This window comes from Pinus tabuliformis, chromosome 5_2, assembly GCF_031772625.1.
Source record: "Pinus tabuliformis cultivar Carrire ecotype Pingquan chromosome 5_2, CPIR1, whole genome shotgun sequence".
Lineage (NCBI taxonomy): Eukaryota > Viridiplantae > Streptophyta > Pinopsida > Pinales > Pinaceae > Pinus > Pinus tabuliformis.
Window position 1 is genome coordinate 17,306,761 of NC_142306.1, and position 27,651 is coordinate 17,334,411.

The 27,651-nt window shown below is 40.4% G+C and overlaps 1 protein-coding gene across 8 annotated transcripts in view; it reads right to left on the reverse strand.

The window, feature by feature from the left end:
* Positions 1–27,651, reverse strand: part of LOC149157274 (sister chromatid cohesion protein PDS5 homolog A-like) — a 344,827-nt gene that overhangs the window by 157,944 nt on the left and 159,232 nt on the right. For 7 of the 8 annotated variants that reach the window (XM_089435756.1, XM_089435759.1, XM_089435754.1 and 4 more), the window contains 3 exons: positions 3,042–3,233; positions 2,700–2,882; positions 2,164–2,303 (listed from right to left, as the gene is read on the reverse strand). In XM_089435756.1, coding sequence (XP_089291882.1) covers positions 2,164–2,303; positions 2,700–2,882; positions 3,042–3,233 — 515 coding nt within the window. Of the gene's footprint in view, positions 1–2,163; positions 2,304–2,699; positions 2,883–3,041; positions 3,234–3,580; positions 3,632–27,651 lie in introns of those variants that run through there. The other variant, XM_089435760.1, reaches the window with a different exon arrangement.

Sequence of the window (27,651 nt, forward strand, 5' to 3'; positions counted from 1 at the left end):
AGTTTTGCCATAGTTGGTTTGCAGCAGCCTTCTCACCGATCCATCTACATCGTTGCTAGAGCCATTCATCAGTTGGGTTAGAGATCTTTTTATGGGTTTTGCTCTACTTGCTTAGCAAACTCAGGTTCCACTATTCCTTCATGTTAATGTACTCTTTTCAGTGGATTAATAAAATGGCTCAGTGATTTTATCGACATCTATTTGTGTAGTATTTGTTGGTTATGTGTCTATTTCGTTTATTTAATTGTTCAAGTTTATTTCTGGTATCTACTGTTCAAATTCCCATTTGTGACATTACAAATCTCCAAAGTGATAGAGGGCTAGTATTAAATCCTAACTCACCTAGACCAACAGTGGAGATTCTCAGATTAGATCTAACTTAAATAATTTGATTATTTATCCCTATAAACTTAAGCCCAATAGCCAACATTAATCATAATGTGTTTTTCCTAAGATAAAACCTAGGAAGGAAATCATAATACTGGCTACAATAAAACAAGCAACCAAAGAGGACTCTCTCCTGCATGCTAGACACTTAGCCTAAGCAGAAGAACTTTTGATGCTACAAACATGAACATATCTATCTTTAAGAAGCAATTATTGGGGTTTGAGATGGCTAGCAGTGAAACACTCAAATTGATGAGGTCCGAGGATGATGCCAAGCAGTATTAAACAATTTGCCCAGAAAGTACAGTAGCACTGCCTCCAGACAGCCTATTTTGATTAGCACCTCAACCAGGATTCCAACCAAACTACATAGAAGCCATAATGCTCAGTTTAATTGACTTTTCAATGTTATAAGATTGCTATCACCTTCATGCATCCTTCAAAATGAGGAAGATCGCAATCTGATATAAAGCCCCAATGAAGAGACCCGGATCTGGAGATGAATAGAAGCTTAAGACATGACCTGTAACCAAGTTACCATCTTAGCAAACCAGCAAGCACTGCAACTAGTTACCCAGAGGCCTCACTGGATGGCAGTAGTCTCATTAGTGGTCCCAAATTTCATAGTAAATCTTTTGTTGAGGTAAAAGTTTCATTTTGTATTAAGGGGCAATAGATGTTAATGGAATATTATTTTCATCTTGAGGGTTAATGCTGGAGTATTAACACTAGAGTAATATTAGAAATCTAATTCAGTATTTAATAGAGCATTATAAAGGTCACATGAGCATTAAGTGACCATCATTAAAGTTAAGTGTTAGTTAAGTGATGGTAGTTAGAAGAATTCAGTAGATCAAGTACCCAACATATAAATAAAAAAGTCGCAGACCCCAATGTACTGATAATTCCTTTTAATAAAAGTTCTTATTCCAGATCTCCCATCCGGGTGTACTCTTATTTTTCTACATTACTTGGGTTAAAGCATTAAAGCAGGGGTTAAATACTGATAATATTAGGAATAACTGAGACCAATAATAAACAAGATTAATGTCACAATGTTTCATTGCATTAAAGCAATAAAGTAATAAATACTTGAGAGTTGTCATAGCTAAGGGACAGAGTCACAGAACCCAATAGCGTACTGGATCTCCCAATATTTACAAGTATATAATTCTTACAACTAGGTTACAAATTTCCTGTGTATCTATTTATTTAATCCATTTACATTAGATCATTTTTTGACAATATTTCATACAGTGCGCTTATATTTACCATATTTGTCTTCAAATTTTGGCATAAACTACCGAAACAACGAACAATCTGCATATTTCTTTTGAGTACTCTGCTTTGATATTTCCTCTACAAAGAAAAATGAAAAAGGAACCATTGTCTCTAAAGACAAACTGTCTTACAATCATATTAAAACTTACGAAACTAGTAATAGCAACATTTTCTTGGAGAAAATACTACTTATATTATATAGGGAAGAATATGTAGAAATATTTTTAATACTCCTCTTGACCCTGTCCTGAATCCACGAATGAGTGAGAGCAACAATTATTAGAATACCACAAATACTTTCTTGAGTCAGATAAGATAACATGAAAGAGGAACAAGATCCTTCTATCTGTGATAAGTTTGTTCAGTAACTGTAAAATAACAAAATATCCCCTGCATTTCCCACATTTCCTTGTTCATTAATAGCCTGCACTAATTCAATGAATGTGAATGACCAAATCAATTGTCGGACAAACAACATAAGTATCTTTTGCTCACCGTTGGTTATGAATGAAACGGCCTGCCTTTGCTATGATTTGCACTACCCTATCTTTAAGGGATTCATCATCTTCCAAAAATAGACGGTACAAGTCTTCTTCAGATCCTTTCAGAAGGAATGGGAAAAAACTTGCAATTTTCTGGAGAAAACAAAACAAACACTCTATTACACAATTTTAATGGTAGAAATTTCAATGGCAACAAGAACTTGAATAGACACCCAAACTCATGAATTACCCATTCATAAGGACACGAAATACATTAAAAACAAGGGATAAAGTGTTTCAGCATCAATGTAATCTTGATGACCAGAGCTAGAGAAGTAAGGCGAGATAATTTTATTAAAGTCCAACGAGTAACCAAAAGAGTGGGTTATTGGGACTAAAAGAGTACATCCAGTGAAAATACAGAGTGGAAGAACAAAAGCAACTCCTACATCAATGCTAAAAGCACAAAATAGTTTCTGCTCTTTAATCCCAGGTTGACAAAACTGTATCATTATCTCCATTAACAAATTGCATTTACATTCTACCTACCAGAAGAAGATCAATTCCAGCATTTAGCAGACTCTGATTTGATGCCATTTTATTGGCTAAGGACTGCCCTAAGACAGCTTTCACATGGTCTGTGCCAAATAATATATAACTGCATTTTAAAGAAAGGATTTTCAAAAATTCATGCTGTGGATGTCTTTCTCCCATTCTCTTGAGCAAATCATCCTGTGAAAAATATAAAGGTCTGGTATTAGGTCCCTTGACCTTTTATTCATTGTAATCATTACTAAGTACATTTACATAACAAGAGAAGACCATTGAAACCCATAGCTGTATCCAACTGTCAATTAAAAGAACAAGACCCATAAGACAGATGCAACTTACACGAATGGCATGAGCATTTGCAAATGTTGTCTCTGGATCAAGCAACTGTGATAAAGCCTTGAAGATATTGTTATCCTTCATTTGATGCAACTTTTGAAAGCTTTCCTCAGCTCTTACAGGATCAATAAAGCAAATAGACATCGTCTTTAGCCCCTTCTGAATCTTCCTCTGCAATTCAGCAGAATCTTTCTCCTTCACATCCACAGGCCCCTTAGTCAGTTAACAGTAAATGAAAATTACAATAGACATCTTCAATGAAATTTAGAAGTCACTTCTATGTAATTACAAGAAACTAGATGGTAAGGGATCCAATCCATTTATAAAATTTATTCTCGACGACAGAAACCTGCCAGCCAATAGGTTTCAGTAAGAGAAAAACATATGTCCATCAAAAAGTATTCTCTCACACAACTGCCAGGAATATTCTCTCCACTGATGAAAAAATGATACGCATTTTTATGCTGACCAGCCTATCAGTATTGGTAATGTGACGTGTGAGCATGTGTAGGGAGACTTATGGACAGGGACAGTAGGTGTACCATTGGACGCAACTCACTTAGGATCGATGACGACATTGTCGAGCATTTTGGGAAACCATGTATAGTGGAGGCAAGGCCTCAAGGGAGTTATCAGCAGATCCAAGGCGGAGAGAGGGTTGTCCGTAGGATTACTCTTGAGCATTCCAACAGACTCTTGATCATACTCTTTGGGACATACCCACCAATCATCCTCCAGTGCTTCTTACAGTCACAAAGATTTTGGTTGTTGCACTTTGACACTCTCCATTTCGGCAGCAGGGCATGAGGGACGCACCCTAGGCACTTGGATGAGACACCACGTGTCTTGGGCCGAGAGGAGACTCTCTAGTTGAGACACTTGGTAGGTGCACGAGTTGATGGTTACAAACTTAGGGATGGCATGGTTGATTGTCGAGGTAGCATATGTTCCACCCCTAGGCTTACACTTGGGGAGGTGATCGAGAGGGAGTTACATGGTGTTTTTTCAGTTGGATAGCTTGAGGCGTTAGGGGAGCATGAGGTGTGGAGGAAAGTAGTCCTTGTTGGCAGGATGATGCCTAGGCTTCTGGTAGTTCCCAAGCACATCATCAGGGCTTGGGACAACAGATCTCGATGTGTGATTTGGCAGGCACAAAGCAGTTGGATATTTGCGGCACAGGTTCTTAATGCTCGGTGCCTACATATTTGTTGATTCGGGGTAGCATCGGATGTGCTCTAGCCTTGAAAATTGGTGGAGAGGCTAAAGTGCATGAGATCTCCAATACCCAAAAAGGGTTTGTGGAGATTCTAAACAGTTTGGGAGATAGTTGAATTGAGGCTTCTGTGATCCATAATAGTTGAAAGAATAACTTCGGCGTAAATCACATGTAGACAGACATTTGTCGACGCGTTTCGAACCAACAAGTGTGGTTCATCATCAGGACAAGATGAAGAAACAGATCCAGCTTAGCATGTTAAATAGTCTGAGCAGAGACTCCAACGGCTAAATCGACCAACGGCTAATTTTGACCTTAGGACCCAGGTCAAATTATTATTCATTAATTTAAAATTATTATTATTTTTAATATTAATACATGAAATATTTTTAATGGTTAGTTTTAAAAATTAATTAATTAATTTATTAATAAGTATATATATATATATATATTAAAGTTATAATATTAGGTTATTAAGATAAAAGTTAGGATTAAAAAATAAATAAAATACTTTTAGTGGTTAGTTTAAGAAGATAATTTACTTATTTATTTAAATTATTTAATAATTATTGTTAAAATAATAGGTTGTTAAGGACGAGAATAATTTCAATGGTTAGCTTAAAAAGTAATTTATTAATTTATTTATTAATAGTCACATCTATATATATATATATATATATATATATATAGATATAGATATAGATATATTTTTTATTTATTTTTTAATTAAAATCATAAAGTTAAGTTTAAAAATATAAATAAATAAAATAATTTAAATGGTTAGTTAGAAAAGGTAATTTATTTAGGAGTTGTCTATAATGCGACTTTTTGGAGATTCCGGTGACGGAATCCGGCGGAAGAAATTGAGGTTAAATCTTGATTTGCTGCAGTTAAAATGGTTTTTTAACTCCATATTTGGATTTAGCACCCTCAAAAACCCCTGGGACGCTTTGATTGTGCAGAAACTAGCTATCAAACTTGCGATTCCAATAATTGCTGCCGGATTTTGACTGGAAAAACCCACCGGAAAAGCTTCCAAAAAGTCGCATTATAGACAACTGCATTTATTTAATTTAATTAAATTATTTATTATTATATATTAATAATATAGTCTTAATATAGGTAATTTTTTTGTCTAATTAAATTATTTATTAAATATAATTAATATTATATTAGTAATATAGTCTTGATATTAATATATTAATAATATTAGTAGTCAAATTATTATTTATTAATTTAATATTATTATTATTATTATTATTTATGGAAATAAGTTAAATTAGGTAAAAATACTTTTAATGGTTAGTTTTAAAAACTTTAATTTAATTTATTTATTTAAATTATTTATTAATAATTATTATATATATATATATATATATATATATATATTAAAGTTATAATATTAGGTTATTAAGATAAAAGTTAGGATTAAAAAATAATAAATAAAATACTTTTAGTGGTTAGTTCAAAAAGATAATTTACTTATTTATTTAAATTGTTTAATAATTATTGTTAATATTATACATATATATATATATATATATATATATATATTTTAATTAAATATATATATATATATATTATATATATATATATATATATTTTAATTAAAATAGGTTGTGAGGGACGAGAATAAAAGTAATTTATTAATTTATTTATTAATAGTCTCTCATATATATATATATATATATATATATTTTAATTAAAATCATAAAGTTAGGGTTAAAAATATATAAATAAATAAAATAATTTAAATGGTTAGTTAGAAAAGGTAATTTGTTTAATTTAATTAAATTATTTATTATTATGATGATGATGGTGGTTAACGTCCACTGAGACCAAATTGGTCTATCGGACCTACAATTTTCTTAATTTTTACTTATCTGGCTCCTCGTTTTTCTTGGCGAGATTGGTGTTGTAGCTTTATTTTTTTTCTCTACGGTCTTCCAACTTCCTTTATCTTGCATCTCCTTCATCTCTTCTGGTTCTTGGGACATTGGTGTCTTAGCTTCGCAATCTATTCTGTTCGTTCTTTTGAAGATAGTCGGAGAAGAAGTTTGGTCTAGGAGATCTGCGTTGCTGTTAAATGAAGATTTATTTTGTGCGGTATTCGAATCCTCATAATTGTTGGTTTGTTGGGGCGGGCTTTCTCCTTGCTTGTCTTGAGAGCTGTCTCTTTCTTCCCTGATTTCTTGTGACTCAGAGTTTTCTCTAGAATATTCTTCTAGAATATTCTTCTTTGTAGTGTTCTTTTTGTGCTCCTTCCTACCATGTAGATTTGTGGTGGTTTTTTCTAGCAAAATTTTTCTCAGAGGCTTTTGGGCAATTTTCTTAATATAGGTAATTTATTTATTTAATTATTTATTAAATATAATATATATTAATAATATAGTCTTGATATTAATATATTATATTATATATATTAATAGAAATTAGTCTTAAATATATATATATATATATATATATATACATAAATAAATAAATAAATAATAAAATAAAAATTATATATATATATATATATATAATAAGAGTTCAAAAACAAGGAGGAGGCAGAAAAACCGACTAATAAGAGAGTGCTGGAATCCAGCACCTACTGATTTTCCAGCCATCATCTCTATTGAGATTGCTCGGCCTCTTTTCAATCTCAATAGCTTCCCTAAATTTACAATGATGGAACTGAGCAACTTTGGCAACAACCTTGGCCTCCTCAATACACACCTGATGCTTGGTCTTTTCCACATGCTCTGCCAATGCTGAAGACTTGGATCTCCCATGTCTTAGGTCGGTCGCATGTTCGCAGATCCTTTGATGGATGGAGCGTCCTGTTTCCCCAATATAGGGGGTCCCACATGAACAAGGGGTCAAGTAGACACCCTTCATGTCCTTAGGGTTAACGGGATCCTTCACCGATCGGAGGGAATTGCGAATGGTGCTGAGGGGCCTAAAGGTTGAGGGAATATCATACCTTTTAAGGATCCAAGCAATCTTGTCCGTGGTTCCTTGGACATAGGGAAGATGGACACCTAGACGGCGCTCTTTTGGCTCTTTCTTAATTAACGCATTTTTAGAGGCTTTACGGAAAGCCTTCTGACCTAAGCGCCTACTATATCCATTCTCCACAAAGACATTAAGGAGATGGGATCTCTCCTTATCAAAGCTCTCACAATCAGAGATCCTAAGGGCACGAGTAGTTTGGGAGATATTTAAAATAATTAATATTTTTAATGGAGTCCCTATGTCTAAACTTAGCATATATAAAATATTAATGTGTATTAATATAAAATTGTGTTAGAATGGTCCAAAAGTCATGGATCAAGCTAGATCTAATCTTAGCCATTGATTAGGGACTTAATCTCGACCGTTTATTTGTCAACGAGAAAAATATAAGAGGAGGCTTGAGGGTCACTTGGAGAACACACTGAGCGAGACCAGTCAGTTCAAATTCTGGAGCGGGTTTAGCTGAGAAATTGAACCAGTGGTCTGGAGAGCAGTCAGGAGGCAGCAACTACGGAACAGAGAGACGGGAGATTAGCACAGAGGCAGAAAAGGCAGATGCAGGGACAGAGGGAGCCACACAGAGGCAGCATAGACTGCGCAGAGCTAGCAGGGCCTGCGTCATCCACGCAGAGGCTGCAGGAGTGACATAGAAGGCTAGAGAGGCTGCGCAGAGTCTCAACAGGCTGACACAGAGGGTTTCAGGTCATGCAGAGGTCAGTAGGGCTGACGTTGGGTTCAGTAGAAGTGCTGGAAATTTTGTCTATCTACGGGTAAGCCAATTTGGCACCCTGTTGTACTAGTCCATTGCTGAATAATAAAATCCTCCCTTGCTACACCGGTTTTCCCACATTGGGTTTCTCCGGGGACATTAGTCTAAAATAACTGTGTCAATGTGTTGATTCTTGTGCATATATTTTTTTCTGTATTACGGTGTGATATTTGCAACAGTATTTATTTTAATGTTTATTGAAGTAATTTCATGAATAACTTATGGTGAAATAAGTAGGAAAAGTAAATCAGTTGTTACAATGATAGAATTTTCACATGGTATCAAAGCAAGGAATCAGAAACAGAAAGGGAAAATCAGTTATGGGTCGAGACCACGATGCAGAGGCATCCACCTCAAGGGACTCATGCAAATTTTCAGAAGATTGCACAAGGGAAAGAGATTTCAATTTCTCTATGTTGGCTTCCAATCTGGAAGAAGAAGTGGCGTGCATGACTAGTGCTACATCATCAGAAGTATGGTATATAGACAGTGGAGCCTCATGGCATATGATAGGAATCAGGGAGTCTTTCTCAGAATATCGAGAAGAGAAGATGAACTTTCAGATCACCATGGGGAACAAGGCAAAGTGTACTCCAGTAGGGAAGGGTACCATAGTTTTTCAGACAGAATCGGGAGAGTGGTTCCGTGCCACAATTGTTCTGCATGTACCAGGATTGGGGATGAACTTACTTTTCATGTCACAACTACAAGGCAAGGGATATGACATCTACTTCATCAAGGAAAATGTATACGTCAAACACTCGAGCTGAAATAAGAAAGTGCAGATCGGGATCAAAAGAAATCGGTTGTATAGATTACAACTAGAATCACCAATGGCACTAAAAAGCAGTCATGGGGACAAGGAATTGAACAAACTATGGCACAGAAGGATGGGTCACTTGCACCATGGAGCTCTGAGAATTCTCAGGAGCACTATAACAGGGGTTCCGGATCTGAGTACGGAACGAGATGATGTATGCAGGGGATGCACTCTAGGAAGGTATGCCAAGACAACATTTCCTAGGAGCAAACACAGGGCCAAGAGTGTACTAGGATTGATACACTCAAATATCTGCGGACCTATGTCCGTCAAAGCTCTCAGTGGTGCCGAGTATTTCATCACCTTCATTGATGACCACTCGAGGAAAACTTGGATTTATTTTTTGAAAACCAAGGATGAGGTTTTCTGTCGATTCAAGGAGTTCAAGGCTCTCGTGGAGAATCTGACTGGGAAGAAAATAAAAGTTTTGCACTCAGATAACGGTAGAGAGTATGTCGATAAGGTCTTCACTGATTATTGCGCTAAGGAGGGCATCAGAAGAGAGTGGACAACTCCCTACAATCTGGAGCAGAATGGGGTGGCAAAATGGAAAAACTTGACTATTGTAGAAGCATCTAGGGCCATGCTGTATGATTAGGATATGCCAAAATTCCTGTGGGCGGAAGCATGCAACACAACTGTCTACGTTCAGAACAGGACTCCCCATCGGGCATTGCGCAAGATTACTCCAGAGAAAGTCTTCACTGGGAAGACGCCTGAAGTCAGTCATTTCAGACTGCAGAAAAGGGATATCTGATGGGATAAGGCGAGAACGCTAAGGCATACAAAATCCATCTTCTAGGGAGCAAGAAGGTAGTAGTACGACGAGATGTAAAGTTCATGGAGGACAGAGCTTTCAAAAGATCTTGTGAAATGCCTTCCGAGGAGCAGTTGAAAGAGGATCCGTTGGTCATGCCTCTTCAACCAACATAAGTGAAGAATTCTTCCTCAGGCCAGGAAGATTCTCAGGATGGGGAGGAGAAGCGAACAAAAGCACCTGCTGGCAGAGGAAGAACTAGCAGGGAACTTCGTCAGATTCTGCATGATACCGATAACTTTATCAATGAGCCAAGGAACGGTAAGAGGGAGCGAAAACAACCAGACAAATATCAGGCATTAGTAGCTCAGGATGGAGAGCCTGCCAGTTTCAAAGAGGCAACTCAGCATCAGGTCTGGCTAGAAGCGATGGTAGAGGAGTATAACTCCATAATGGTGAATGTATGGGAGGTGGTTTCAAGGCCTCAAGACAGATCTATGGTAGGTTCAAGATGGATCTACTAGATCAAATATGTTGTGGACGACAATGTTGAGAAATACAAGGCTAGGTTTGTGGCTAGGGGTATGCTCAAAAGGAAGGGAATGACTATGAGGAAACCTTCGCCTCAGTAGCCAGGTATAAATCTATTAGGACCGTGATATCTCTTACAGCCAAGATGCAATGGGAGATCCATCAGATGGATGTCAAGACGGAATATCTGAACGGGGTAATAGAAGAAGAGGTATACATTGAACAACCAGAGGGCTTTGAAACTCATGAGAAGAAGACTCATGTATGCAGACTGAAGAAAGCCTTGTATGGGCTGAAGCAGGCACCGAGAGCATGGTATCATCAAATAGATGGATACATGCAGAACATGGGGTTTGTCAAGAGTGACGCAGATCCGAATCTCTACTATCTGGTTGTAGAGAACGAGCCACTTATCTTAGTATTATATGTGAATGTTCTCTTTTTGACAGGATCGTCCAGACTCATTGAGGACTGGCAGAAGAATCTAGCCATAGAGTTCGATATGAAGGATCTGGGACGAATGCACTACTTCCTAGGGTTGGAAGTTTGGCAGCAGAAAGGAGAAATCTTCCTTGGGCAAGGGAGGTATGCTACAGAAATCCTAAAAAGGTTCGGGATGGGAGACTGTAGACATATGGCTATGCCAATGATCACCAACTGGAAGAAGATTGATGCATCAGAAGACAAAGATGTCGATCCCACCCTATATCGGCAGCTCATAGGGTCCCTGATGTATCTAGTCAATACCAGGCCAGATATTTTCTACGCTGTCAACACCCTCAGTCAGTTCATGGTGGAACCAAAGAGGGCACACTGGGCAGCAGCCAAACACGTTCTCAGGTATTTACAGGGAACAATTGATTATGGGCTCCTATACACCAAGGGGAAGGATATCAGGTTGAGTGGATTTACTGATTCAGATTGGGCAGGAAGTTCAGTGGATCGGAAAAGTACCTCTGCGTATTGTTTCAACATTGGATCAGGAATGACCTCCTGCTGCAGTAGGCAACAGAAGTCTGTGGCTCTGAGCTCATCTGAGGCAGAATATATGGTAGCAAGCACAGCGTCGTGTGAGGCCATATGGCTTAGAAAACTGTTGGTGAACCTATTCAGAAAAAATATGGAGGCGACCAAGATCATGTGTGATAATCAGAGTTGCATCAAACTCTCTGAGAATCCAGTGTTTCATGATAGGTGGAAGCATATTGATATCCAGTGTCACTTTGTCAGAAACTGTGTCCAATGAGGAGTTGTACAGTTGAGCTACACTCCTACAGGAAAACAGGTGGCAGATATCCTCACCAAGGCCCTTGGAAAGTCAAAATTTGGCTACTTCAGGAAAAAGATGGGGATGGTAAACAACCCCTTTCAGAAGTAGAAATGAGTGTGTTAGCAGCATGAATGAAGAGGGAGTTGCAGTGAAAATACAGTGTTGGGAGAAAGGACCAACAGTAGCACAAATGCAGAGGGAGTTGCAGTGCAGATGCAGTGTTGGGAGAAAGGACCAGCAGCAACACGGATGTAGAGGGAGTTGTCGTACAGATGCAGCAATGGCAGTAGCAGAATCATGAGCAGCAGTACAGGATTCAGTAGTGCAGAGGATGTTGGGCGGGGAGGCTTAGCATCAGCACAGGGACCGATGCCGGATGATCAGAGTGATACTCAGTGAGTATTACTAGAGAACAGTCCTCGCTAAGAGGGAGTATTGATTTGGGGTAGCATCGGATGTCCTCTAGCCACGAAAATCGGTGGAGAGGCTAAGGCGCATGAGATCTCCAATACCCAGAGATGGTTTGGGCAGATTCTAAACAATTTGGGAGATATTAAAATAATTAATATTTTTAATGGAGTCCCTAAGTCTAAACTTAGGAAAAATAAAATATTAATGTGTATTAATATAAAACTGTGTTAGAATGGTCCAAAAATCATGGATCAAGCCAGATCTAATCTTAGTCGTTGATTAGGTACTTAATCTCGGCCATTGATTTGTCAACGAGAAAAGTATAAGAGGAGGCTTGAGGGTCACTTGGAGAACACACTGAGGGAGACCAGTCAGTTCAATTTCTGGAGCGGTGTTAGCTGAGAAATTGAACCAGTGGTCTGAAGAGCAATCAGGAGGCAGCAAGTACGAAACAGAGAGACGGGAGATCAGCACAGAGGCAGAAAAGGCAGACGTAGGGCCAGAGGGAGCCACGCAGAGGCAGCATAGATTGCGCAGAGCCAGCAGGGCTTGCGTCATCCATGCAGAGGCTGCAGGAGTGACATAGAAGGCCAGAGAGGCTGCGCAGAGTCTCAACAGGTTGACGCAGAGGGTTTCAGGTCATGTAGAGGTCAGTAGGGCTGACGTTGGGTTCAAAAGAAGTGTTGGAAATTTTGTCTATCTATGGGTAAGCCAGTTTGGCACCCTGTTGTACTAGAAAATTGTTGAATAATAAAATCCTCCGTTGTTGCACCGATTTTTCCACATTGGGTTTTTCCGAGGACATTAGTCCAAAATAACAGTGTCAATGTGTTGATTCTTGTGCATATATTTGTTTCTGTATTACGGTGTGATATCTGCAACAATATTTATTTTAATGTTTGTTGAAGTAATTTCATGAATAACTTATGGTGAAATAGGTAGGAAAAGTAAATCAATTGCTGCAATGATAGAATTTTCACACTATTGGATACCTACAAGAGGTAGAGACGGGGCACTAAGGGGTCCCAATAGCTAGTAGCATATCAAAGTGATAGACAGAGAGGATTGGGGGTTGTGGACCTCCAATATGGTTAAGGGATCTAGGGATCCAGTGGATTGGTGGGATACTCCAGTCCTCAGTGAGCATGATCGAGATAACAACCGGACTGATTCATTCGCAGGCGAACACATGGGCGATCACAGAAGTCACTATAGGACAAGGCAGATTGTTGCTCATGATTTGGGCTAGCCATGTAGTGATTGGCGCTAGCACTGTTGAGTCACTTTGGCAAGATTGGCCTAGCCTCGATCATCGCATATATTATGGCCGAGAGTTATGCGAGAGGAGGTTCAGGTATGAGCATGCTAGGTAGTCATTCATGACCAAAGTGTCACGGAGCATGATTTATTTTTACATTTTGGGGCCAATTTTGGAGGAAATGGGTCCCATTTGATTTTATTAGGAGACTTAGGAATTAGAAGTAAGTTAGTTTGGTTTTGTTCACACAAGGAAAATAAGCACTTTCTAAGCCAATAGATCTAGTTGCATGAGAGGGAAAATCGATGGCTTAGTGATAGACCCACGAAGGAGAGAAAATGGAGGGAAAAAGTGCTCCACTAAATCTATATAAGGAAGGTAGCTCTACTCATTTCATTCATCTTATTGGAGTATATCGATTTCTCTTTGGTTGCTCGAGCTTCTTAGTTGAGTCAATGGTTGTTTAGCATGACTTCTTCAAGGGAAGAGCTCACCCTTTCTTCAGGGGACTTCGAGTGCCACCCTAGGAAGTTTTTCTTCATTTCTTCAAGAAGAGGATTAGATTCTAATTCCTAGTAGTAGCATTCCCTTCCAGGTTGTGCGTACTACTAGGGGACACAGTGGAGAGGAGGCCGAGTTCATTGGTGGTGCTTAGCAGTGGAGATTTGATGTGAGATTTTCTGGAGAGGAGGCTAGGGAGGATTTTCAGCATCTGCGAGAGTTTGGGAGTTGATTGAGCTTCTGGCTTGGCAGGGTGACTTTCGCACTACCTGGGCCAGTGCAAAGGCAGTGTGTGGGAGGTAGAGACAGTGCATAATTGTTGGGGATTGCATAATGCCTTTGGGGGTTGATTTTGGTTAGGTCACAATCGGGCCAAACCATTTCTAGGTTTTTGTGGGTTTTGGTCAAGGAGCTTGGGGCGGAAATCGTAGCATTTTTCGAGTAGCAGAAGTGGAGTTTATTACAATGTTGTTTTCTGGGTAGCACAGAGCATTAGAGGAGCGGACATTTTCTAGTACTTGATATCATTGTCTCATCACCTAGATTCTGTCATGCTTGCCATTGAGGCAAGCCCAGGTGCATTCATCCATATTATTGTACTGCTCCATTAATTAATATAATGGCTCAGCTAATTCTACTTCTGGAGTTTTTATGAGCATGTGTTGTTTGTTAAAAAAATTGTGTTGAGAATCATTTTTTATTTGTATATCATTGTTTGTTTACGTTTGGAACATTAAAATGATTCAGTGGTTGAGTGCAAGCAATCGTTAAGGGAGTCTCAGTCAGCGCTAGTGGCCAGTTAATTTGTGAGTGGACTCCCTAGGTCGTTTTGGTATGGCGATCGTACATAGGATCACAAGATGATCGTCATACTTTTGTAGGAATCTGTTGGAGGTGGTATTAGTAGGCCACCAGATAGTCCCTTGTTTGGGCCCAGGGACTCTCAGAAGTTAGTTGGGACTTAGGGATCACTAAGGAGCCGCACAGTGGTGGCATCACCACTGGTACGTATGGGGATTCTCTTTTTGTGTCTCTCAAGGAGGATTTAGAGGCAAGGCCCATGCATCATAGGGTACGGTGATATGACAATGGAGGCGGCGATACCAGTAGGGTGCGGATCGACACGTACTATTTGAGTTTTAGATCCCAGAATTCAGTGGTGTGTAGGAGCATGTAGCGTTGAGTAGTGGTTTGTCGACGAGCATGTAGATGCATGGTGGTGTGTTGTGGTGCGCGAGTTTACACCATGGAGGGAGAGCAGTTGTACCATTGGATGCACCTCACCTCGTATGGATGGGGACATCCTGCTCAGTAGAGTCAGGTCTTCGATGGAGTTATCAGCAGGACCAGGATGGAGAGAGGGGCACCCATGGGATTACCTTTCTGTGTCCATGCAGACTCTTGGTCATACTCATGGGGACTTACATACCTATCGTTCTCCAGCATGGCTTACAGTTGCTGAGGGTTGGGTTGCTGCCCCATGATGCCCTCAGTACAGGTAGCAGGACATGGGAGGCTCACCCTAGATAGTTGGATGACACACAGTGTTTCATGGGCAGGAGGGAGATGCTCCAGTTGAAGCATTTGGTGGGTGCACGACCTGACAAATACTGACTTAGGGATAGCGTGGTCTACTATCGAGGGAGCATATGTTCCACCCCTAGGCTCACACTTGGGGAGGTGATCGCTAGGGAGATTCATTGTACACTTTTGTTGATGCAGTCTGAGGCGCTACATATGCATGAGGGACAGTGGATGGTAGACTTCATCTATAGGTGGGTGTCTAAACTCCCAGCATTGTTCGGGTGCATCATCAGGAGCTGGGATAGCAAATTTCACTGTGCGGTTTGGCAAGAGCAGGGTAGATGCAATGCATGGGACAAAGTCCTAATACTTGGGGTCCACCTATGGCATACATACAGGGGTCAGAGAAGGGGACCAAGTGGGTTCTAACAAGTAGCAGTGCTACGCAATGGCAGCCGGTGAGGAGTGGGAGTTGTGAGCTCCCATTACAGTTCGTGATCTAGGGATCTGGTTGGTGAGTGGATCACTCCACTTCTCGATGGGCAGGGTTACAATGGAGGGTGATCCATTTCTTTCCCAAGCTAACACATGGGGATTCACTGAGACCTTCGTTATATGGTGAGGCAGGTTGCTGCTCAGGATCGAGGCTAGACGAGGAGTGGTGGACATTGCAAAGTTTCCCTGGAAGGTTGTTCCTAGCAGTAACTGAGATAGATATAGTGGTCGAGCGTTACCAGAGTGGAGGGCCCGGTACGAGCATGTTGAGTAGTCAAGCATGACTGGGGTGTCATGATGTCAACAGGATAGGTTCCTTCTACGACGGGAAAGGGATTCCAGAATAACAGTTTGGCTACCTGTAGAGGTGAGCCGGTTTCTATAGGGGAAGGTCATCAAAATCTTCCATTGGGTTTTAGTGATTAGTTGACGGTGTGGTAGGGTGATTAGCAAGAGGAGTTTAGGGGAAGCTCAGGAAGACGAGGGTTCAATCCCACCAGGATTGGATTGCATCTTTAGGAGTCCACTCCTGAAGCACACAAGAGGGACTATTTGATAGAGCAGTTTCACGAGGAGATGATCAGGATCTTATACTACCATGATGCTCTACTTAGTGGCAATATGCTAAGGGTGTCTGGTGCCTATGATGAGCTGGACAACGAGTGTAGCAAGGGATACCTCATGTTGATCAGGATGGCTTGGGATCCTGGCGGGACAAGGTAGAGATCAGGGATGGTTGGGTGGTACATTTAGGATTGTTGGGGTCAACTAAATGAGAGGGTGCTTGTTCAGGAATTGCTTGAGGACCAACAATTTTTAGTGGGGAGAACTGTAATGTCCCAATTAAATTAATTTTGCTAAGAAGAATTTCCATTTTTTCCATTGGGTGTTGCGAAATATTTTGGCAGGTAAACTTAGGGAAAGTGGGTGGAGGGAGTCTCCACTTAATTTTTGGAGAGATGGAGGCCACTAACATTAGAGAAAAGGAAAAATTAAATTGGCAGTGGGATGTGGGGGCCACCCAAAAAGGGAAATTCAAATCCCTTAGGAAAATCGAGCTAGGGAGAAGGAGGTCCAATTGGTGGGGCCGACAAGGAGAGAAAGCAGGCAACAATGATAAATAGAAAGAAGAGACATCATTTTGGGGGCTTTTGACATTTTGATAACTGATTGTCACTCTAGCTGTTTATCTAAGTTACAAGTGTTGCTTACCACAAGAGCTTCCCAAGGAGTGAAGCTCAACCCTTCTTCGGGGGACTTCGAGTACCACCCTAGGAAGGATTTTCTCTTGCTTTGGATGTTGGGAGAGGGACATCACACAGATACACGCTATTCTGGTTCAGCTGGGACGTAGAGGAAGAGGCCATGCAGTCATTAGGCGAACTGGTGCCGGAAATTGGAGTCTCTATTGCTGCAGGGGTGTTCTTGGTTAGATTAGAGCCAAAGGAGGGAGACTTTGGGAGGCAAAAGGGAGTCCCTCGCTGCTGTACGAATTGCTGAAGATTGCTACTGTGTCATCCCTAACAGACCTGCACAATTCTTCTTAGGTGATTGTTATGTGGGGTGTCGGTTTGAGCATTTAGGGGCTGAGCTGCTAGGATTTCATTTGGAGGAAAATTATGGGGAGATTGCTAGCATTTTGGAGCAGCAATTCATCATTTTCCGCTACAGGTCGAGCGTTTTAGTATTTGAGGAGGGCCAAGCTATTTGGGGTTGAATTTGGAGGGTCAAAACCAAAGCAAACCCTTTGTAGGTTTTTCTGGGTTTTTGACAACTATCACAGCCCTACATTTAAAGAATTTTCTGGGCAGTTTTGAGGGGCCAAATCAAGCGGCCAAGTCAGCCAACAATGTAGAAAAACTAGGCCAACGCAGATTTCTAGAGGAACAAACTATTGTAGTAGTTGGGTATCGAGAGATTGATCACCTGGGGCTTGTAGCTAGCCTTGAACAAGCCCAAGTGCACTCCTTCCAATTTATTGTACTCCAACAGTTTACTTATAATAAACTTGGTCATTTTGGTGTTCCAGAGCATTTTCTCTTCATGGGTGTTTGCTGAAATTGATTGTATTGTTATTTATGTGCATGTCTTTGATTATCTCTGTAAAATTTCTATTTGCAATATTACAGTGGTATCAGAGCATGATCATGGCTAGTTGTTGGGGAGCTAGCAAGATCATGGAGGTTTTGGTCGTGCATGCATAGTGACTAGTGAATTTATGGGCACTCTAATGACACAGATAGGGAAAAGTACACACAGGATCATGGAGGAGTTGAGGAGGAAAAACCAACAAGTCCTAGAGAAGATGCAACAAATGGTGGGGATGTGGAGTCATACCCTGAAAAGAAGCCATGTGCATGCACGCACAACCCAACAGTACAACACCCATACACATGGCCAATTTGGTTGTCCTACCATTCATCATTTGCTGGATGACCTAAAGGAGAAGCATGGGTCAAGAACGAGATCATCCTGTAGAGGAGGGCAGTTAGAGGGTGCGACTTGGGGGCGTTTCTACTGGTGGAGACCGGGCTTTAGATGTCAGGAGCTTGAGGAGGTGTAATGTCCCTTCCTAAATTATTTTGGAACAGGATTAATTTCTACATTTTGGGGCCAATTTTGGAGGTTGCGTGGTCCATTTCATTTTATTAGAAGACTTAAGAGCTAGAAGTAAGTTACTTTGGGATTTTCTTAGTAGCATATGGGGCCAACCCACACAAGGAAATACGCACTCCCTAAGCCAATGGTTCAAAATGAAAGAGAGGGAAAATCAAAGGATTAGTGACAAATCCATGAAGGAGGGAAAAAGTCTCCACGAAATCTACAAAAATGATGCAACACTCTTCATTTGACATCTGTGGCATATCGAATTTCTTCTCAGTTGCTCGAGCTGCTTCGCAGGGTCACTTGATGTTTAGAAAGAGTTTTCCAAGCGGAGAACTCACCCTTTATTCGGGGGAATTCGAGTGCCACCCTAGAGAGGTTCATCCATAATCTTCTGGCGGTGATTTTCAGTGTAGTTTCCAGCATTTGTATTCAGTGTCTCCAGGTGGTGCGTATTTTTGGAGGACACAGTAGGAGAAACTGAGTTGTGATTTTGACATTCGTTAGGGGAGATTTTGCCAGGAGAAATTCCAGGAGAGAAGCTTTGCTGATTTTCTGCCATTTGGTTGATTTTTTTGGCTGGAGGAGAGCGCTGTCATTCAGTGGGGATTTCGCACTTCCTAGACCAACGCAAAAGGAAGAGATTGGGCACACGTGGGAGTGGAGACTCAGCCATATAGTCTGATCCGTGTTGGGAGAGATATGGAAAGTATTGGTGGAGGTGATTTCTACTTTTCCAAAGCATTTGAGGGGGATTTTGCTGGTGTATTGGCAGGCAGTGTGCTTCAGCAGTTTTGGAGGGCGTAGGGCCTTTTGGGGATCGATTTTGGAAGTTCAAAATTCAGTCAAACCATTTCTGGGTTTTTCTGGGATTTGTGAGAGGATTTTGTAGTTAAAATTTCCAACTTTTTTGGGTGATATTCGGGTATGAAATCCTCATTCTTATAAGAGTGTGAATTGCTAGTTAGCTGGGGAATTTGCACCATTTTGTGGGTTCGACTTTGGCTTGGAGATATCCCAAACCCTTTTTGGGTTTTCCTGGGTTTTTGGTAGAGAGCTCAAGATTAATTTGGTGGAATTTTCTGAGCACATTTGGAGGCTCAAACATGGGTTTCTTCCAGCCAGTAGCTGTAGAATTTCTAGGGCCAGCGCAAAACATTGAGGAGAAGTCTTTCCTTTGCATCCGAGCAACATTTTTCTCAGTTGGGATTGTCTAGCTTGCTTTGGCAAGCCAGGTGCACACATTCCATTCATTGTACTCTCCTTTGATAATAAAATGGCTCAGTTTGGCGCAATTCTAGTGCAATTTTATGGTGTATATTGTTGTCTGAAATTTTCTGTGTCGTATGTGTATTTTTCTTGTTTAGCACTCTTATTTCCTTTTCGGAACATTACAGGAGGAGATTGAGCATGAGGACACACAGGATGGTGAGGGGCACATCGATATACCTGGTGTGGCACAGGAGTCACCATTCTTGGAGACCTCTTTGGATGTACCAACTAACACCTTGGTTGAGGGAGTAGAGCATACACTCGAAGGGCCATCTATTGATGAGATGTCGACAGTTGATGAGGTACCCAGTGCTACGACGAAGGTTCTAGGTGATGGCCGCCCACAAAAGGTTGATGAGGTGCCTGGAGGCATACATGTCATTGACAAGGTATTAGAAGAGATGGAGGGGTCCAGAGCGATGACCGAGTTTACAGATGATAGCCACCCTCCACAATTTCATCAGTTTTGGGTTGGCCTTCTAGCATTGAGAAAGAAGGCAATAACAATGCGAGAGGCCATTCTATTGCAGAAAGAGGAGTTGGAGGGCATAAGTGCAGTTTGTGCCAAATCAAAGACAAAACTGACTCGCGTTGGGGAATGGTTGGGTTCCATAATGGTTCAGCTGGAGTGCACATTAGAGCGACGGGGTAGCCCTACTCAGACATACATAGATGATGCTAGTAGTGCTAGTAGGTTACCACTGCACATTGGAGAGGGAGACGCAGAGTCACCTCAATAGATTGTATGCATTGACCAAGATGGTGAGATGAGGCGACATGAGTTGCACAGGGTGCAACCTTTGCATGATAGAGGGTTAGTTCCGTGTACGAGAGTTCATGCTCTCAATCCTTCCCTTGGTGTTGGATGGTGAAAGTTCTAAGTTAGTGCTCGATGGAGTGGGTTAGGCATATGGATTTGGTCATAGGTCGGGGTGAGAGTCAGTAGGCATGTTCAAGCATCGGGGACTCTAGAGGCCCAGTGGCCAGTCAGTTTGTAAGGGGACTCCCTAGGTCGTTTTGATATGATGGTCGTACATTGGATCACAACATGATCAACATACTTTGGCAGGAGTCCGTTGGAGGTGTTTATGGTGTTTCTCATATATGCTAAGTTAACATCTTGTTCCCATCATTGTAAGTTGAATAGAGTAGTCATCAAATAACAGTGTTTCATTAATGAACCCATATTAGAGTCATTATAATTGTATTGATGCAAGGGTTTAAGGAGCTACAGTTTGTGACAACCAAAATCTAGAGGAGACATGATCTACTAGGGTTTGATATATTTGGGTGACAAGGAAATAGGATATGTGGTAAAGGGACCCCATCGAAGACTTGGGTCACTATGCTTGGAGAGCTTGTAGTTTCTAATGTTGGGTATATATGCTAATTTAATATAATAGTGAGTATAATTTGTTGAGTAAGATCATTGGAGGATTGGATGCTTGAATTAGAAAGATCCTTGAATTTGTGAGAAGTGCTTCACATTTGGAACCAATGCTTGGAGAGTGCAATACTTGAGGATTGATCTCTTGACATGTGTACACCATGGAGAGTGAGAGCTTGAATCTTTATCTAGTATACTCCAATGGCCATCGGATGGCATTCATTAGACACCCTTAGTTTAAGGCTATGGGCCACATTAGTGTTACTGGGCGCCCACTAACACTAATGTGGTCCATAGAATTAAACTAAGGGTGTCTAATGAATGACATCCAAGGGCCATTGTAGCCTTACGTCAAGCTTAGCCAACATATCTCCAAAAGGTAATAAGGTGGCAACAATTAGCCTATCTCCATTAGGATCATATGTTAGGCAGAGCAGCGAACTCAACAACATCCACCTTAAGATTTCCTTGGCAACAAAAATAACAAATCGCCAACACATCCATAACATTCCCCTTCAAGATTAACTTGGGGAACCAAATATGGAATTTTGGCATAAAAGATATTTGACCAAGTAAATATTATATCCCATTGGAGCATATACTTGAGAAGTTCGATTTCATGAGAAGATTGATTTCTAGAGTAGCAACAGTCAATTTCCAGAGAGAGAGCTAGTGAGATCAAAGCAGTGAGAGAGGAGCAGAGACAGGGAGGCTGGACGAGGCATTCCAGATCCAGCGAGTGCAGTTGCAGAGAAAGGCATAGATTTCTCCAAGGAGCAGCGCAAAAGCTTCAGTGAGCAAGTTTGATATTGTTGGGGTGAAGCTGGATTTCAGTTCCAGAGGCTGGAAAGTATTTCTAGAGTGCTGGAGGACCAGTTTCCCAGTCAACAAAAGGCTAGACCACTTGATATTCAGATGTTCCGAACAGATTGTGTAGCAAACTACACTGGTGTGACAAATTAGGTTCCAACTTGCTTGATATTTATCAATGCAAAGTGTGTCTGATGTATCTAAAGGATCCTATTATCTATGATCAACTTCAAGGCGCACATGGTGCATTGAAAGGAACGATATTTTAGTGGATAACATCCCCCTGATGGTGCCCAGTCACACCAAGTCCTATTGCCTGGCCTTCTCATATACCAACTCAGTCGACACCAAGAACTATAACATGGCACTGCCACCTCATCGTTGATGTTATCATATATTTGTTTTTTAATTTTCCATCATTAATACTTTTTTTGTCTATGCGAATTTTAGTGTTTACGTTACTATCATTTGTCTGTCGCCCCACAAATTCTGAGCTCGCAATCACAATTCAATCGTTCACATTTGTCATTCTCTTTCATCTCATTTTGTATTAAGAATTTCATCCACCTCCAATTCTTGCGAGTTATCTAAAACAATTCATCAACAACCTATCACTTTTCCTTAAATGATTTTTCACACCCAAACGACCTGCGTTTCGTAACCTATAGCTTTGACACCACCTGTAACGTCCCCAGGGCTACAATAAACTTTAAATGTAACACTCCCAGCCCTTTGCTGCGTCATTTCAGCGGTTAGTCGGGTATATCCATACCAGTGACCCTTTGTAACTGATGTATAGACGGTTTTCCCCTTATTTATTAGCTTCGACTATGCCTCCAACCAACATGTTGATGGCATATTTTTGTGCCTATTATTGTTGAATAGTGTCACCTGGTTATTTTCCTTTTTTTTCTCATTTTTGGGCATTGTGATATGCACATCTAAATGCATTTTAGTGCAAATTCCTAGCTATTTAATTTTTACACAGAATAATTAAAATGCATGTGTAACAATTAAAATACATACATAGCACAAAAAATGGTACATAAGGAATCACAACACAAATGAAATGAAAGATACAATGGCACTTATCTGTTAAGCTTCTGACTGGCTGCGGAACTTCGAATTTCCTCCCAACCATAGACCACATTGTTCTTTTTCTTTCAACAATGGGTCATCCCCAAGCTGGGGCTTCGACACCATGGGGTAATAGCTCAGCCAAATCCACATACACATCTGGTACTATTAACCGACTAAGGTGCCAAACCATATCAACTTGCAACCTACAGGCTCACGCCCCCTTACTTTAAGGCTATGGGCCACATTATTGTTAGTGGGCGCCCACTAACACTAATGTGGTCCATAGCCTTAAACTAAGGGTGTCTAATGAATGACATCCAAGGGCCATTATAGCCCTACGTCAAGCTTAGCCAACATATCTCCAAATTGTAGTAAGGTGGCAACAACTAGCATATCTCCATTAGGATCATATGTTAGGTAGAGTAGCACCCTCAACAACAACCACGTTAAGATTTCCTTCGCAACAAAAATAACAAATCTCCAACACATCCATAACATTCCCATTTAATATTAACTTAGGGAACCAAATATGGAATTTTGGAATAAAAGGTATTTGACCAAGTAAATATTATATCCCATTGGAGCATATATGTTCAGTAAGATCATTGTTGCACTATAAGTTCATCAAGGAAAACAAGAATCCTCATCCATGGGTTGATCTTGAGGTAGATTGATAGCCTAGATTCCCATCGGACTAAAGCATGCACAGGTGTTAATGACAACCTACACCCCAAAGAATTTAACGGCTAGGACTTGTCCGATTTGATGGCCTAGATATATATCAACCTGGAATAATGACGTATGTTTACGTGGTGCCATCTACCTGAGAAATATGATAGTTGTGATTTTCACTGATCCAACTGCCCATATCTTGCATCGTGTTGAAACATGTGAGAGGGTTTACGACAAGGTTCACACACGAAAGATCTAACGGTTGTGCTCTCCTTTCATCAATGGCGCATACTCCACATCGTGCTCCAACTTGCACAGGGAATAAAATTGACTTGGACCCCTGATACGTTTGACATCTCTAATCAAGCGAGATCGATGGCCCACATTGCACATCTGACTCCAGCTTGCACGAGGTGTAAAATATACTTGCACCCATGATAGATCCAATGGCTACAATCAAGCGAGATCAACGACCCAGATCACCCATCAAAATCTAACTTGCATGAGGGATAAAAACAAACTTTCTTCCCCAATAGATCTAATGGCTATGATCAAGCGAGATCAAGGACCCAGATCACCCATCAAACTCCAACTTGTGTAAGGGATAAAATAGACTTACACCCCCAATAGATCAAAGGGATATAATCAAGCGAGACCAATGGCCCACGTCACAAATTATGTTCCAACTCGCTTGCTATTTATCAATGCGAAGGGCGTCTGATGGATCCGCAAGATCCCATTATCTATGATCAAATTCCAAGGCGCACACAATGCGTTGAAAGGCACGCTATTTTAATGCATTACATCCACCTGATGGTGCCCATACACACCAAGTCCTTCCACCTGGCCTCCTCATATACTAAGTCGCCACCAAGAACTATAACACGACAGTGCCACCTCATATATTTACTTTTTTATTTTCTATCAATAGTACATTTTTTTGTCTGTGCGGGTTTTAGTCTTTATGTTACTGTAATTTGTCCGATGCCCCACAAATTCTGAGCTTGCAATCACAATTTGATCCTTCACATTTGTCATTCTCTTTGATCTCATCTCTAATTGAGAATTTCAACCACCTCCAATTCTTGCGCCTTATGTCAACCAACTCATCAACAACTTGTCACTTTTCCTTAAATGATTTTTCACACCCAAACGGCCCGAATTTTGTAACCTGTAGCTCTGATACCACCTGTAATGTCCCGAGGCCCACAGTTGAATTTACGTGTAACACTCCCAACCCTCTCCTGCATTATTTTGGATGTTAGTCGGATATACCACACCCAGTGACCCTTTGTAACTGATGTATAGATGGTTGTCCCCCTTATTTATTAGCTTCGACTATGCCTCCAACCAACATTTTGATGGCATATTTCTGTGCCTATTATTGTTGAATAGTGCCACCTGGTTATTTTTCTTTTTTTTCTTGTTTTGGGCATTGTGATATGCACATCTAAATGCAGCGCTGTTTAATTTTTACACAGAATAATTAAAGTGCACGCGTAACAATTAAAATACATACATAACACAAAAAATGGTACATAAGGAATCACAACATAAAGGAAATGAAAGTTATAATAGCACTTATCCGTTAAGCTTCCAACTGGCTGCAGAACTTCAATGTTCCTCTCAACCATAGACTATATTGTTCTTTTTCGTTCAACAATGGTTCATCCTCGAGCTAAGGCTTCAACACCATGCAGTAATAGCTTAGCCAAATCCAGGTACACATCTGGTACCATTAGCTGAATAAGTTGCCAAACCCTAACAACCTCCCACCTATAGGATCACGCCCCAAATCAACCTGCACCCAAGAATGCACACCCTTCTCTACACTTGTGATCCCTCAACCTATGCGACCACCTCCTAGGCCCTTGGATGACATTCATTAACACCCTTTGTTTAAGGCTATGGGCCACATTAGTGTCAGTGGGCGCCCACTAACAGTAGTGTGGTCCATAGACATAAACTAAGAGTGTCTAATGAATGACATCCAAGGGTCATTGCATCCCTACGTCAAGTTTAGCCAACATTTCTCCAAAAGGTAATAAGGTGGCAACAATTAACATATCTCCATTAGGATCATATGTTAGGCAGAGTAGCCAAGTCAACAACATCCACCTTAAGATTTCCATGGCAACAAAAGTAAGAAATCGCCAACACATCCATAACATTCCCCCTTAAAATTATCGTGGGGAACCAAATATGGAATTTTGGCCTAAAGGATATTTATCCCATTGGAGCATATGGGTTGAGTAAGAGCATTCGTGCACAATATGTTCAGCGTGGAAAATAAGAATATTCATCATGTGAATTATCTAACACTTCAAGCCCATTAATGTAGAGAGCATCACTAGAGGATTTATCTCTTTACTTGTGTACAACTTGGAAAGTGAACACTTGAATTGGGTACATTATCTTGTAGATTAGGCACATGATTCAAGAAATTAACAAAAATTCAGAAAAATTGACAAACATTTCAATTGTTTTACTCCTCTAATCAAACCTACTTGTAACGAAGTTTTGTAACTATATTTACACATACGGGCCTCCCCTATGCAGCTCTACTTCATTAAAAGGTAACTTCTTGTACTAATTCAGCTTTCTTAGTTCACATTGGACACGAACTAGCTTGCATGACTTCCCCTAAACACCTAGCATGCATGTTAGTCCCCACCTAGGCCATCGATTATTCATGTGGTTCCTCACTATGCTTGAAGAGCTTGTATCATGTAAGCTTAGAGAATTTCCTAGAGGACTTGGATGATATAAGTGAGAAATTAATGTTGGACTTGGTGGTATTCATGCTAGTTTGGTGTGTTTATTTCTCATAGCATCGGTTGTGCTCTAAGCCTCAAAATTTGCAAGGAGGCTTGGACACATGTATTCCACAATACCCATAATCGTTTTGCGAAATATTGGATTTGCAATTGAATAGGTTATTTACGTTTTCTTCTGTGTCTATGCCAGATAACTGTCATCTTATCTCTGCATTGATAAATTAGATTTGCAAGCTTCTTTTACTGCCTGTAGCTACCTATTCATATGTGTTTATATATGCATCTGGCGGTACAGTCAATATTCTCCATCTATCCATTGAATCTATAAAATATTGAGCATTAGTGGTCTAAAGCCTTGTCAAGCTGAGGGTGTTCATGCATGTCTGGAGTGAAAACAGAGATGAAACGGTTATCTGGCTTGATCCAAACCTTCATCCATTCCAATAGTTCAAAGAACAATATTGAAGATTATATGTTACTAGGCATCTTCGAGCTGCAACCTAGGAGAGTTTCCTGGAGTGATAACAGAAGGAACTTAATCAGTTGTTGCAGTGGTGATTCGAGTAATCGAATTTTCACATGGAATCATAGATGCAGGTGAAGCAAGAGAGCAGAGTCGGAAGAGCCCAACTCTAAAGAGAAGAAGGTAAGTCAAAGTGTTGCATAAGCAGCAAATTGAATCCCCAGAGGTATTGCGTAGTCCAGGCCAGGAGGGCAAGAGCTGAGTGAGTCGAAAGAGAGGTAGGATTTCCAAATCGAAATTTGTCAGCGTGTGAGACCGGGAGGTGGAAATCGATGTTTCTAGGAGGCAAATTGATCAACAGAGGGAGTGACGTGATAGTGTGAGGTACTTATCACTATTCATCTGTCAGTGATATTCTCTATACTGGATAGCCAGCAAGGCATCCAAAGATTTTCTTCAGAAAACTACAGCATAATAATAAAGCCCTCAGTTGTTGCACCGGTTTTCCCACATTGGGTTTTTTCGGGGACATTTGTCCAAAAACAACAGTGTAATGTGTTATGTATTTCTTTCTTGCTCAGTTTCTTGTTTCCACTTATAATTTAATTGTGACGACTGTAGTGTATTAGTTTCGATGTTTACTCTAGGAAACAACAAATAAGTTGTTTAGTAATTAACAAATAGAAGGTGTTGATACTCTGTTCCTTGCAACGTCTCATCTTCATTCCAGTAATACAAGCTTCTTTTGCTATTACATGTTCAATATCCATTTCTCTTCTGTTCTAAGCTTGCACTTGGATAGTCTATTCATGATTTCTTATGTGTCTAATGCCAGATAACTATCATCTTATCTCTGCATTGATAAATTGGATTTGCAATTGAATAGGTTATTCACGTTTTATTCTGTGTCTAATGCCAGATAACTGTCATCTTATCTCTGCGCTAATAAATTAGATTTGCAAGCTTCTTTTACTGCCTGTAGCTACCCATTCATATGTG